Source organism: Bison bison, unplaced genomic scaffold (genome assembly GCF_000754665.1).
Source record: "Bison bison bison isolate TAMUID 2011002044 unplaced genomic scaffold, Bison_UMD1.0 scf7180017864072, whole genome shotgun sequence".
Taxonomy (NCBI): domain Eukaryota; kingdom Metazoa; phylum Chordata; class Mammalia; order Artiodactyla; family Bovidae; genus Bison; species Bison bison.
The window spans coordinates 2,996,080-3,010,497 of NW_011494644.1; the positions used below are offsets into that span (position 1 = coordinate 2,996,080).

General features: G+C 42.1%; 1 protein-coding gene across 2 annotated transcripts in view; it reads left to right on the plus strand.

The window, feature by feature from the left end:
• The window catches only part of LOC104986540 (acyl-coenzyme A synthetase ACSM2B, mitochondrial-like), a 49,233-nt gene extending 35,124 nt beyond the window's left edge, over positions 1-14,109 (plus strand). Inside the window, exon 13 of one of the 2 annotated variants that reach the window (XM_010837140.1) lies at positions 13,087-14,109. In XM_010837140.1, the coding sequence (XP_010835442.1) occupies positions 13,087-13,188 (102 nt within the window). In that variant the 3' untranslated portion in view covers positions 13,189-14,109. The remainder of the gene's footprint in view (positions 1-13,086) is intronic. The other variant, XM_010837139.1, reaches the window with a different exon arrangement.
• Positions 14,110-14,418: the final 309 nt, after the last annotated feature.

Sequence of the window (14,418 nt, forward strand, 5' to 3'; positions counted from 1 at the left end):
AAAAATATATATAGGAATTTCTCTGGAGCTGTTGTGGACATTGTGGGGTCAGTTCAATTTCAGATAGTTCCTTAATCTGGCTTATACTTCTCAAGATTTATGCTGCTGCTGCTGCTGCTGCTGCTGCTAAGTCACTTCAGTCATGTTCAACTCTGTGCAACCCCATAGATGGCAGCCCACCAGGCTCCTCCGTCCCTGGGATTCTCCAGGCAAGAACACCTGAGTGGATTGCCATTTCCTTCTCCAATGCATGAAAATGAAAAGTGAAAGTGAAGACTCTCAGTCGTGTCCAACATTTAGCAACCCCATGGACTGCAGCCTACCAGGCTCCTCCGTCCGTGGGATTTTCCAGGCAAGAGTACTGGAGTGGGGTGCCATTGCCTTCTCCGTCTCAAGATCTATAGGCCCCTTCTAATGTAGTCAGTGCTAACTACAGGGTTTTAATCTGTTGCACCTGTCACTTCCAACGTGGTTCCCTCTTTATTTTAGCTTCTTCTGTTTGCTGGTCTCTTCAGTGTTTAATTTCCACCCTGACACAAGGTGGTGAAGGTGGTCACTTATTTAGACTCACTTTTTCAGTCACGCTGTGGGGAGGGAGGAACACTGCAAACAAATATCATTGGCGTGTGTGGGGAGTGCTCCCAGTGTTTCAGCTGCACTGTTGCCCCCACTCACGGCATGTGTGCTTTCCCAGTCTACACTGCTCAGGCTCCAGGTTGCTCTGCCAGAAACTGTCTGAGGCAGGCCCTGGGTTGTGTGCATTTCCCAGGTCTAAGCCACTCAGGTTCAGGTTCTCAAGTACTTCCCAAAGGCTTAGATTCAGTTGGGCCTGCGTTTTGTATCCTTCCCAGGTCTGAGCAGCTCAGGTGACCAGGTGCTTGCTGAGCACAGTCACCCCCCAGGTGGGTGTGTGTCTTATTGCCTCCCCCATCCCAGCCGCTCGGTTTTCTGGGTGTACAGTGGGTGTGCCTTCTCAGGTGTGCCGTGTGTCTCTTCTGGGGAGCTGATCTCTGGCTGTGACCCTCCGGGCAGATGTCAACCATTCAGAATCCCAAGAACTCTTGGTTAGCAATGGAGCCTGTTTGCAGTTTGGTAAAGTATGCCTCTCTGGGGTCGTGATTGCCCTTTTCCAGCTCTGGCTGCCCCACCACCACCCACCTGCTTGTCTCCAGCAGGGATGGGCCGGTCCACAATCTGCTAGCTCTCCTCTGGTATTTGCTCAGTCCTTTGTTCTGTGAGCGGGCCTGGCAGTGCCTCAGGTTAGGGCTTTTCACAGGATAGTTCTCTCTCTCTTTTTTTATTTTTTTCTCTCTCTGGCTATCCCACAGTTTGAGTTGCTATCTCACGTTAGTTCCCTCAGATTGCCCTCAGGGCATTCCAGTCCGGTCCTTACCCTAAGCAATGCAGCCCTCGCCTCCCTGTTCAGCCCCCTCTTGCTGGTGGCAGCTGCAAGTGCTGGAAGTTGCCGTTAGGCATGTAATCTGTGGGTTTAAATTATTTATTTATTTATTTTTCCTTCTGGTTATGTTGCCCTCTGAGATTCCAAGATTCCCCACCGAGCCACCATTAAGAGTGTTTCCTGGTGTTTGGAAACATCTCTTTTAAGACTCCTTTCCCGGGACAGATCTCCATCCCTACCCCTTCTGTCTCTCTTTTTATCTTTTATATTTTGTCCTACCTCCTTTTGATGACAATGGGCTGCCTTTCTGGGTGCCTGATGTCCTCTGCCAGCATTCAGAAGTTGTTTTGTGGAATTTGCTCAGCGTTCAAATGCTCTTTTGATGAATTTGTCAGGAAGAAAGTGGTCTCCCCATCCTATTCCTCTGCCATCTCAGGACCGCCTCCCAACATATGAATTTAATAAACAGAAACCTCAATTAAAATAGAATTGAAGGACCAGAAAGGGAAGCTATTATGAGAGCTTTAGAGGCTCTGGTAGGACTGAGTTGTTATTTAGTTCAAATCAGAGCTATCACTATTTATCAAACCAATAATTCTTGAATTTTTGATCTTATTTTCCTTTTATGAGGCCAATTATTTGGCTTCTGTAGCAAGTTTTTCTAAATTATCGTTTGGGGAAATACTCTTTGGACCATGACAGCCATGTCATGGTGAAGGGGCTTATGTAACTCAATGAAGCTATGAGCCATGTGGGGACACCAAGATGGGCGGGTCATAATGAAGTGTTCTAACAAAACGTGGCCCACTGGAAGAGGAAATGGCAACTCACTCCAATATTCTTGCCTGGAGAACCCCATGAACAGTATGAAAAGGCAGAAAGATATGACACCAGAAGATGAGCACCCCCAGATTGGAAGGTGTCCAATGTGCTACTGGGGAAGAGCAGAGGGCAATTACTAGTAGCTCCAGTAAGAAAGAGATGACTGGTCCAAAAAAAAGAAACGATGCTCAGCTCTGGATGTGTCTGGTGGTGAAAGTTAAGTCTGATGCTTTAAAGGATAATATTGCATAAGAAACTGGAATGTTATGTCCATGAATCAAGGTAAATTGGACATGGTCAATCAGGAGTCAGTAAGATTGAACATTGACATCTTATGAATGAGTGAAATAAAATAGATGGGAATGAATGAATTTAAATCAGATGAACATTATATCTATCACTGTGGGCAAAAATCCCTTAGAAGAAATGGGGTAGCACTCATAGTCAACAGAAGAGCCCGAAATGCAGCACTTGGGTGCAGTCTCAAAAAACAACAGAATGATCTTCTTTCATTTCCAAAGCAAACCATTCAACGTCACAGTAACCAAGTTTATGTCCCAACCTCTATGCCAAAGAAGCTGAAGTTGAACAGTTCTATGAATACCTACAACACCTTCTAGAAATGATACCAAAAAAGATGTCCTTTTCATCATAGGGGGTTGGAATGCAAAAGTAGGAAGTTGTGAGATACCTGGAGTAACAGCCAAGTATGGCCTTGGAGAACAAAATGAAGCAGGGAAAAGGTTAACAGGGTTTTAGCATGAAAACATGTTGGTCATGGAAAATACCAATTTCCAACACATGAGCCAAATCTGCACAAAGATATCACCTAATGGCCAATACTGAAATCAGATTAATAATATTCTTTGCATCCAGAAGTGGAGAAGCTCTATACAATCAAAAAACAAGACCTGAAGCTGACTGTGACTCAGATCATGAGCTCCTTATTGCAAAATTCAGGCTTAAATTGAAGAAAGTAGGGAACATTTAGGCCATTCAGGTGTGACCTAAATCAAATCCCTTATGATTCTAAGTGGAGGTGATGAATAGATTCAGGGGACTAGATCTCATACACAGAATGCCTGAAGAACTATGGACAGAGGCTTGTTACATTGTACAGGAGGCAGTGACCAAAAGCATCCCAAAGCAATTGAAATGCAGGAAGGCACAGTGGTTGTCTGAGGAGGCTTTACAAATAGCTGAGGAAAGAAGAGAAGTGAAAGGCAAGGGAGAAGGGAAAGACAAATGTAGATTGAATGCAGACTTTGGGAGAATAACAAGGAGAGATAAGAAAGCCTTCTTAAGTGAACAATGCAAAGAAATAGAGGAAAACAGAATGGGAAAGACTAGAGATCTCTTCAAGAAAATTGGAGAGATCAAGGGAAACTTTCATGCAAGGATGTCCATGATAAAGGACAGAAATGGTAGGGACTTAACAGAAGCAGCAGAGGAGATTAAGAAAAGGTGACAAGAATACACAGAACTATACTAAAAAGGTCATAATGACCCAGATAACCACAATGGTGGTCACTCACCTAGAGCCAGTCACCCTCGAATGTGAAGTCGGGTGGGCCTTAGGAAGCATCACTACAAACAAAGCTAGTGGAGGTGATGGAACTTCAGCTGAACTATTTAAAATTCTAAAAGATGATGCTGCAAAAGTGCTGCACTCAATATGCCAACAAATTTGGAAAACTCAGCAGTGGCCACAGGACTGGAAAATTTCAGTTTTCATTCCAGTCCCAAAGAAGCGCAATGCCAAAGAATGTTTAAACTACTGTACGATTGTTCTCATTTCACATCCTAGCAAGTTTATGCTCAAAAACCTTCAGACAAGGCTTCAACAGTACGTGAACCAAGAACTTTCAAATGTACAATCTGGGTTTAGAAAAAGCAGAAGAACCAGAGATTAAATTGCCAACATTTGTTGGAACATGGAGAAAACAAGGGAGTTCGAGAAAAACACTACTTCTGCTTCATTGACTATGCTAAAGACTTTGTGTGGATCACAACAAACTGTGAAAAATTCTTAAAGAGATGGGAGTACCAGACCACCTCACCTGTCTCCTGAGAAACTTGTTTGCTAGTCAAGCAGAAATAGTTAGTACTGGACATGGAACAACAGACTGGTTCAAAACTGGGGAAGGAGTATGCCAAGGCTGTATATTGTCACCCAGCTTATTTAACTTATATGCAAAATACATCATGTGAAATCCTGGGCTGGATGAATCACAAGCTGGAATAAAGGTTGCTAGGAACAATAGCAACAAATTTAGATATGCAGACGATACCCCTCTAATGGTGGAAAGGGAAGAGGAACTAAAGAGTCTCTTGAGGAGTGTGAAAAAGCTGGCTTAAAACTCAACAGTCAAAAAAGTAAGATCATGGCATCCAGTCCCATCACCTAATGGCAAATAGATGGGGGATAGTGGAAATAGTGACAGATTTAATTTTCTTAGGCTCCAAAATCACTGCAGACAGTGACTGCAGCCATGATTAAAAGATGATTGCTCCTTGGAAGAAAAATTGTGACAAACCTGTGCTGTGCTTAGTCACTCAGTTGTGTACAACTCTTTGAGACCTCATGGACTGTAGCCTGCCAGGCTCCTCTGTCCACCAGGCGAGAATACTAGAATGGGTGGTTATGCCCTCCCCCAGGGGATCTTCCCAATCCAGAAAATGAACCAGGGTCTCCTTTACTGCAGGTGGATTCTTCACCAGCTGAGCCACCAGGGAAGCCCAAGAATACTGAAGTGGGTAGCCTATCCATTCTCCAGGGGAACTTCCAAACCCAGGAATTGAACCAAGGTCTCCTGCATTGCAGGCAAATTCTTTATCAGCTGAGCTACCCAGGAAGCCCATGACAAACCTAGATAGCATATTAATAAGCAGAGACATCACTTTACTGACAAAGGTCCATATAGTCCAAGCTATGGTTTTTCCCTTAGTCATGTATGGATGTGAGAGTTGGACCATAAAGAAGGCTATGTGTGTGCAAGTTGCTCCATCGTGTCTGACTCTTTGCAACCCCATGGACTGTAACCAGTCAGGCTCCTCTGTGGAATTCTCCAGGCAAGAATACTGGAGTGGGTTGCCATTCCCTTCTCCAGAGGATCTTCTTAACCCAGGAATCAAACCCAGGTTTCCTGCATGACAGGAAGATTCTTTACCATCTGTGCCACAAGGGAAGCCCAAGGAAGGTTGCATGGTGAAGAACTGATGCTTTCAAATTGTGATTCTGGAGAAGACTTGAGACTCCCTTGGACTTCAAGGAGATCAAACCAGTCAATTCTAAATGATATCATTGGAGGGACTGAATGTTCATTGGAAGGACTGCTCCAGTACTTTGGCCATTTGACATGAAGAGCCAACTCATTGGAAAAGATCTTGATTCTGGAAAAGATTGAAGGCGAGAGGAGAAGGGGGTGGCAGAGGATGAAATGGTTAGATAGCATCACCAACTCAAGGGACATGAATTTGTGCAAACTCTGGGAGATAGTGCAGGACAGAGGAGCCTGGCATGCTGCAGTCCATGGGGTCACAAAAAGTTGGACAACACTGTTAAACCACAACAGCAGAACATCTAGAGAACTTGATATCATCCACATCAGCCTTCAGGATTTGTGACAAATCCTAAGTAAAACCCTGAGTCATTATGGTCCAGGTAAATTGCTTTTATTCCCAGGTAAGGCAAAAGGTGTTGGCTGGCTTCATCAACTAGAATACTAAAGAATGGACTGCATAAATATTGAAGAATTTGCTTCCAGTGGGAATGGATATTAGTAGTGATGAGGGTTAAGGACAATAAAGTATTGGGATAATGATTGTTTATTATTCAGAGGTCCTGGACAAATCTCTGCCCTCCACTTTCAGGTTTTTTCACTGGTAAAATAGAAATATGCAAGGGTTAGTCCAAGTATATGGAGAAGGAAATGGCAACCCACTCTAGTGTTCTTGCCTGGAGAATCTCAGGGAATCCCCCGAGAATCCCAGGGGAGCCTGGTGGGCTGCCATCTATGGGGTGGTGCAGAGTCAGACACGACTGAAGTGACTTAGCAGCAGCAGCAGCAGCAGTCCAAGGATAATGTGACTTTGAACCTTTTAATCTTCTATTCAGACGTTATGTCTTGCAGAGCTTCTTTACTTTTAGATATTGATTAATTCTGAGAAGAGGATTTGAAGGATCTATTAGAATCTTGATGGGAGGTGCACTGTAAATTTTGCCAATATCAGGTGGAGATTTTGCTCATTAGGAAGTTGGGAACCAATGCAACAGGGAGAGATGATCTGTGTTTCTAGAATTAGCTGTAGTACCATCAGACACAGAGCAAATAAATCATTCACATAGTTGGCTGCTTTGATGACTACTGTTAAATTCTAGAATTATTGGTTCCCTTTTTTGAGAAAGAAATTCTGACATGATAGTTTTCTAAGAAGTATCAGCCTAATAAATGGGTAGGGGCAGAGGAACTAATGGGAAAAGTGCATGTTATTTCTCAACCAGCCTGAACAAAAGGAAACGGATTCAGAGAGAATAATCTCTTGACATTCATTAGAGATCCCTTTTAATACTCCAAGACAGGGGACGCTTTATAGTAGTGTGATTGAGCACTGAGAGTATGGCTCCTGTGTCAGTTAGGACTGGAAGTGTTAGTCACTCAGTCATGTCCAACTCTTTGCAACCCCATGGATTTTAGCCTGCCAGGCTCCACTGTCTATGGAATTCTCCAGGCCAGAATACTGGAGTGAGTAGCAGCTCCCTTCTCCAGGGGATCTTCCCAACCCAGAGATCATTCAAGCTTTTCCCTATTAACAGTTTTCATCCAATACTGAGCTTGGCATTTAGTGATGAGCTGATATAAGTTGGAGAAACCAGATTAAGTTTGAGTGACTATATTAAATTACTCAGCGAATTTGTGAGGATCTTTGGTTATTTTGGGAAAATCTTTGACTATGGCTTATAGTTCTGCTTTAGTTCAAGGAATATAAAAAATTAAGGGTTTAGCTTCTGGATCTTCAGAAGGCTTAATTTTGAAGGAGCAGATATTGATTTATTCAGAGGAAAATAGGGTGGGGAGAATTTTAGGGGGAAAGGAAAGTTTGGTGAGAGAATTAGAAAGGAGGAACTGAGGATATGGAGAAGGTGTGGGAGGCATAGAAGGGAAAGAGGAAGATGGTGCTGTAAGTGGGGCCAGAGGAGGAGGGACTGTGTTAGAGCAATAAGACAGTCCCAGAGACTGACACTGAGACAAAAAAGCCAAGGAAGAAGAGCCTTAGGCTTCAAAGGGGACTTTGTCTTTCTTTGTTTACTTGCTTCAGTTAATTTTAAAATCAGATTTTGCAAAGAGGCAATTTGAGACTCCTGATAACATTTGAAAGTCTTAAAACACCAGTTGAAAGAGATGTTCCATTCAGTTTTGGAAATTTTAAAGCTGTATTTGTCCAATTTGGTTTAAAGAAAAATAAGTTTGGGGTTTTCAAAAGTTCCCCATAATAACCATTGATATTCTAAATTGTCTTTGATTAAGTCAATTTATATAGTTAGAAACTGGCATGAATGAAGACTGTGGTTTTCAAACATAAACTAGACCAGGGTCCTTGATGTGTGGGAGGGGCAAGGTGGAAATACTTAGATAACTGGGAATTCTATTTCCCAGAGGTTTTTCTCTAAGAAAGAATAATTTTCAAACAGTTGGAACAACTCAAGCAATCTTAATTGCCCGGAGGCCTAATGCCAGCCAGTTTTGAGGAACAGTTTGGTCCCCGAACTGAATTATCTGGTCCCAGAGGAGGTACATCAAAAGCAGCTCAGTGCAATTCCAATAGAACAATCTCTATTCCAAAAGGATTGGGTCAAAGCCTGAGTCTGTACAATTCTGATTAACTAGCCCCTGTTCCCAAAGAACTAGGCTCAAGTCCAGTCAGTTCTAGGAGAAACAGTCCTGGTTTCAAAGAGAATCATGCCAAAGGTTAGCACGGTTCCAACTGGGACAGACTGATTTTAGTATCAGGCTAAAGTTTCAATGGAGCATCCACACACAGAACAAGGCCTTAACTAGCAAGGATGAAACCTTTAAGTAGAACCTGAATAAAACCTGAGGAGCTTCAAAACACAAAGAGGGTAGAAGCTCAAACCTGAGAGAAAGACTTATCCTCAAACTCCAGGGCAGAATGTGGAGATGCACTGTTGCTGCTGCAGCTGCTAAGTCGCTTCAGTCTTGTCCGACTCTGTGTGACCCCATAGACGGCAGCCCACCAGGCTCCCCCATCCCTGCGATTCTCCAGGCAAGAACACTGGAGTGGGTCGCCATTTCCTTCTCCAATGCATGAAAGTGAAAAATGAAAGTGAATTCGCTCAGTCGTGTCTGACTCGTAGCAACCCCATGAACTGCAGCCTACCAGGCTCCTCCATCTATGGGATTTTCCAGGCAAGAGTACTAGAGTGGGGTGCCATCACCTTCTCCGTGAGATGCACTGTTATGTAGTCTTAATAAGGGCTTCAGCCAACCCCATGAGGAGTTCTGAAGCTAGGACAACTTTTCCCAGGGGAAGACAGGGAGAAGGGTCTCTATGCTTATGTAGGTTGGGTTTGGATACAGGCTGCCCTGGAAAGAGATAACTCTCCTTTACTGCTGCACTCCCCAAGGTGGTTTGGCAGTAGGGGAGTAAGTCTTTCATTCTGGCAAAGGGATCTGAGTAGCACATCAAAGAATCCATCACACAGAACTTCAACCTCAAACTGATAGTGAGGCATTACGCCGAGTCTCTGAAATCAGACTGTTCCATTCAAAATTCATCTCCATTACATTTCTGAACAATTACTCTGTGCCTCAAATTCCTTATCTGTAAAGTGGGCTAGTGGCGTTACACCTTCACAGTTGTTAATATGAGTTAACATTAATATTTGTAAGGCATAATGCATTTGGAAGAGTGACCAGCACATTAGTAAACATTTCATAAGTATTTTTAAAAGGATACTAGAAATCCAATCATAATATAAATTTTGAATTGTAACAGTATCTTGGAGGATCAGGTGGGGTGGTACTATCCCACAGTATAACACTATATTATTCAATAGATATGTCTCCTTTTTCGAGTTTCACATCTAGAATGCCCTGGGCAGTAGACTTTTCCCACTTCTTCCCTCCTTCCAGTAACTATATCTTTCTGCTTCCTTCTTCATGATATGCAGAGTGGTTTTCCTCTTACCGTTAAACCCTGATCTCCCCTGAGACTTCGTTCTACCCCATCTACATCCAAGTGGCCAAACATTAAATATTTTAGGTCATACTGTCTTTATTGCAACTCTGCCCTGATACTATGAAAGCAGCCAGAGACGATTGTCAATGAATGGGTGGGGATGTGTTTAAACAAAACTTCATTTACAAAAACAGAGGAAGGTTGAATTTTGCCCAAAGACTATTGTTTGCCAGCTCCTGCTCTATTCCATTGTGATTTTAACAAACTCCTTCAACAAAGTCAGTCTTACTTTATGGAAGATTCCCATACCAGCTTCTATGATACTTTTTCTTTATCTGTATCCCTGCTGTTGGGGCTTCTCTGGTGGCTCAGTGGAAAAGAATCCACCCGCCAATGCAAGAGATGGGTTCATCCCTGGGTCAGAAAGAGCACGTGGAGAAGAAAACGGCAAGCGACTCCAGTATCCTTGCCTGGGAAATTCCATGGACAGAGGAGCCTGGTGGGCTACAGTCCATGGGGTTGCAAAACAGTTAGACACAACTTAGAGACTAAACACCAATCCCTTTTGTTATTCTTTGCATTAAACCCAAGACCATTCAACTCCTAGACCAAAGTCCTGGCAAGCTGATCCATATAGTGGGAGGTCAGTTCAGTTCAGTTCAGTCTCTCAGTCGTGTCCAACCCTTTGAGACCCCATGAACTGCAGCACGCCAGGCTTCCTGTCCATCATCAGCTGCTGGAACTTGCTGAAACTCATGTCCATAGAGTTGGTGATGCCATCCAATGATCTCATCCTCTGTCATCCCCTTCTCCTCCAGCCTTCAATCTTTCCCAGAATCAGGGTCTTTTCCAGTGAGTCAGTTCTTCGCATCAGGTGGCCAAAGTGTTGGAGTCTCAGCTTCAGCATCAGTCCTTCCAATGAATATTCAGGGATGATCTATTTTAGGGTTGAATAGTTTGATCTTTTTGCAGTCCAAGGGACTCTCAAGAGTCTTCTCCAACACCACAGTTCAAAAGCATCAATTCTTCGTTGCTCAGTTTTCTTTATAGTCCAACTCTCACATCCATACATGACTACTGGAAAAACCATAGCTTTGACTAGATGGACCTTTGTTGGCAAAGTAATGTCTCTGCTTTTGAATATGCTGTATAGGTTGGTCATAACTTTTCTTCTAAGGAGCGAGCACCTTTTAATTTCATGGCTGCAGTCACCATCTCCAGTGATTTTGGAGCCCAAGAAAATAAAGTCTCTCACAGTTTCCATTGTTTCCCCATCTATTTACCATGAAGTGATGGGATTGGATGCCATGATCTTTGTTTTTTGAATGTTGAGTTTTAAGCCAACTTTTTCACTCGCCTCTTTCACTTTCATCAAGAGGCTCTTTAGTTCTTATTTTCTTTCTGCCATTACCGTGATGTCGCCTACATATCTAAGGTTATTGATATTTTTCCCGGCAATCCTGATTCCAGCTTTTTGTTCACCCAGCCTGGCATTTCTCATGATGTGCTCTGCATATAAGTTAAATAAGCAGGGTGACAATATACAGCCTTGATGTACTCCTTTTCCTATTTGGAACCAGTCTGTTGTTCCATGTCTGGGTCTACTGTTGCCTCCTGACCTGCATACAGATTTCTCAGGAGGCAAGTCAGATGGTCTTGTATTCCTATCTCTTTCAGAATTTTCCACAGTTTATTGTAATCCACACAGTCAACGGCTTTGGCATAATCAATAAAGCAGAAGTAGATGTTTTTCTGGAACTCTCTTGCTTTTTTGATGATCCAACAGATGTTGGCAATTTGATCTCTGGCTCCTCTGCCTTTTCTAAATCCAGCTTGAACATCTGGAAGTTCACGGTTCATGTACTGTTGAAGCCTGGCTTGGAGAATTTTGAGCATTACTTTACTAGCCTGTAAGATGAGTGCAATTGTGCAGTAGCTTGAGCATTCTTTGGCATTGCCATTGGGATGAAAACTGACCTTTTCCAGTCCTGTGGCCACTGCTGAGTTTTTCAAATTTGCTGGCATATTGAGTGCAGCACCTTCACAGCATCATCTTTTAGGATTTGAAATAGCTCAACTGGTGTTCTATCACCTCCACTAGCTTTATTAATAGTGATGCTTCAAAGCCCACTTGACTTCACATTCCAGGAGGTGAGTGATCATACAATCGTGATTATCTGGATTGTGAAGAACTTTTTTGTACAGTCCTGTGTAGTCTTGCCACCTCTTCTTAATATCTTCTGCTTCTGTTAGCTCCATATAATTTCCTTCCTTTTTTGTGCCCATCTTTGCATGAAATATTCCCTTGGTATCTCTAATTTTCTTGAAGAGATCTCTCGACTTTCCCATTCTATTGTTTTCCTCTATTCTTTGCATTGATCACTGAGGAAGGCTTTCTTATCTCCTATCTCTTATCTTCATCTTATCTCATATGGCCTTATCTCTTATGTCCTTCCTTTTCTCCTTTGCCTTCTCTTCTATTCACAGCTATTTGTAAGCCCTCCTCAGACAACCATTTTGCTTTTTCAAGGACAGACAAATAGGAAATGATTGAGATGGAATTCAAAACCAGACCTTGTAACTCTTAGATATCTATCTATCTGTTCTACATTAATAGCCATACCTAATATTTTTGAGTGTTTACCCTGTTGAAGAGGAAGAAATTTTCCTCTACCTTTCTAGGTTCTTCCTGCTGGTCTAAGTATTAAATCAGTATGAGACAGATTAATAGGAGAAATCAAACACAAATTTAGTCATGTATTCTTGGGAGAGACTCAGGAAAACTCAATAACTCACCAAAAGAGTCAGAACCCTCACCTTAAATACCACATTCAGCTGAAGACAAAACATGATGTTAGGAGTAGTGGTTTAGGGAACCTCAAAAGGGTGTTGGGCAATTCTAATGGAAATGGAAAAGCAAATATTTGGTAAATAAATATTTTCTGAGCTGTATAGATACAATGGGTCACAGATGGACATTGATGTCTAGGCCCTGTTGAATCTTCCCCACACCCTAGACCATATTCTTTGCAGAGATATCTCAGGAACAAACTATTTAAACATTTTAAGCAGTTATGGGGTAAGGAACAAGAAAAGCATCCTGAGTCTTCTATTTCTTAAAAATAATAAGCCTAAATTAATCCTCACGCCCAAGAGGCACATTTTGAGCTGGCAAATTTTCTTCCCCTATAACCTCATGCAAGAATTTAGTCTACATAATTGCACTTTTTTATCACAACAACTCAACAAAGTTGTTATCCTTCAGTCTGCTCAGTGGGAATACTGAGTCTCAGAAAAACTAAGTGACCTGACCAAAGCCAGGCACATGGTAAAGGAAAGGCTGGAGCCCAGAGAGTCTGAGGTAAAAACTCAGATGGCTGTTTACTGTGTCATGTTGCATTCATCATGCTGCATCTTCACTCTTCTAGAGAATGTCAGAGACCAGCTAACTAATCTTTATGTTTAATCTCTTGTCCTCATCCCAGAACATTTTCTGAAGATTTGTATCACACAAGGGGTTTCCCAAGGGACTTACCAGGATCTGTCCTCACTCACCTGGAGCCTTTGGCCTCAAGAGTTTCCTCTCACTCTATAGCAATTCCTCTGAAAAATCCAACCCATTGGGGTCACAAATAACCCACTTTGGACTGATCTTTTCTCAACAGATAGAATTCGTCTTAGATCTGCCCAAGACCAACACAGGGAAAATTCAGCGGTCAAAGCTTCGAGACAAGGAGTGGAAAAAGTCTGAGCAGGTCGGAGTCTAGTGATACCTGCAAGGTGCTTTACCTTAGATCCTACACTTCTTCCCCTTTAAATCCATTTGAGTCATCTGCCTTCCTCTGGGGATATGAGATTCTTTATGACAAAACATGATCTGATTTTTGTCTTTCCTTGGTTATTATTTCAAAATCTTACCATGTTAGATATTGAAAAAAGAAAAAGAAAGGAGGAATGAGAAAGAGAGGAAAGGAAAGGAAACAGAAAAAAAGGTGGGGAAAGAAGAAAGAGAAATTAAAATAGCAATAAAAAGAAATTGAGAAATAAGAAAAGGAGGGAGGGATCATAAGATGGAGGCCAGGAGGAAAGATGGAAATAATTAGAGGGAAGAAGAAAAAAAGAAAGAGGAGAAAGGAAGAAATGAAGGAAAGAAAGAAGGTGGGAAGGTAGAAAGGGGAAAAAAGAAAAGACAGAACTCAATAAAATATCAATAGTAAGAGAAAATGATAAAGAAAAATGATGGGAGATAGGAAGAAGGGGAGAAAGGGAGGAGAGAAGGAAATTTTTAGTTTTCTCCCACAAATAGATAGTGACAAGAATCATGAAGAAAACTGAATCTTATCTAGGAAACAAAAGGCTATAACACCCCATAACACACCTAGAACAAAATCTCCATACAGAGAGGCTTGTGAGTGTGGTTGGAAAATTAGAATCACCCTCAAGTAACTTCAGATTTGGGGGAAATCATGACCAGAGGAGGAGAAACACCATTTATTGAGCATTTGCCACATGCAAAGCACTGTCCATGCAAGCCATTTCACAAATACTATTATGTCTTATCTCAACGTGGCATCTACAGATTTCAGATCAGGCACCTCAAAAGGGTGGCCCTTCTCCCATGGCTTTTGTTTCTATTTTTTTGTTATCTACTCTTCCTAGTATCAATAATAAAATAATTTTAAAGTTAAGACCCTAAGGGTTATCTTTGGGGAAAACAAAGAAGTTTTGTTGAAGAATAAACCACAGAGTCAGTTCCTAAGACTTCTGGATCCCAGAGCCAGGGATCCAGGAGAGGCGTAAGGACTATGAGGGCTTTACCTATAACTAAGAGATGGAAGGTGAATCTTCCTAGCAGATTAAAGTTTAAAGTGAGTTGAAGAAAAAAGCAAAGGGTCTCTGAGAGTCCATGACTCTTCTTCTTAAGAATGCTTAGTAATAATAACAACAGCTTTAATAAGAATATCAATTATTTATAAAGTACTTGCTAAGTGTCAGGC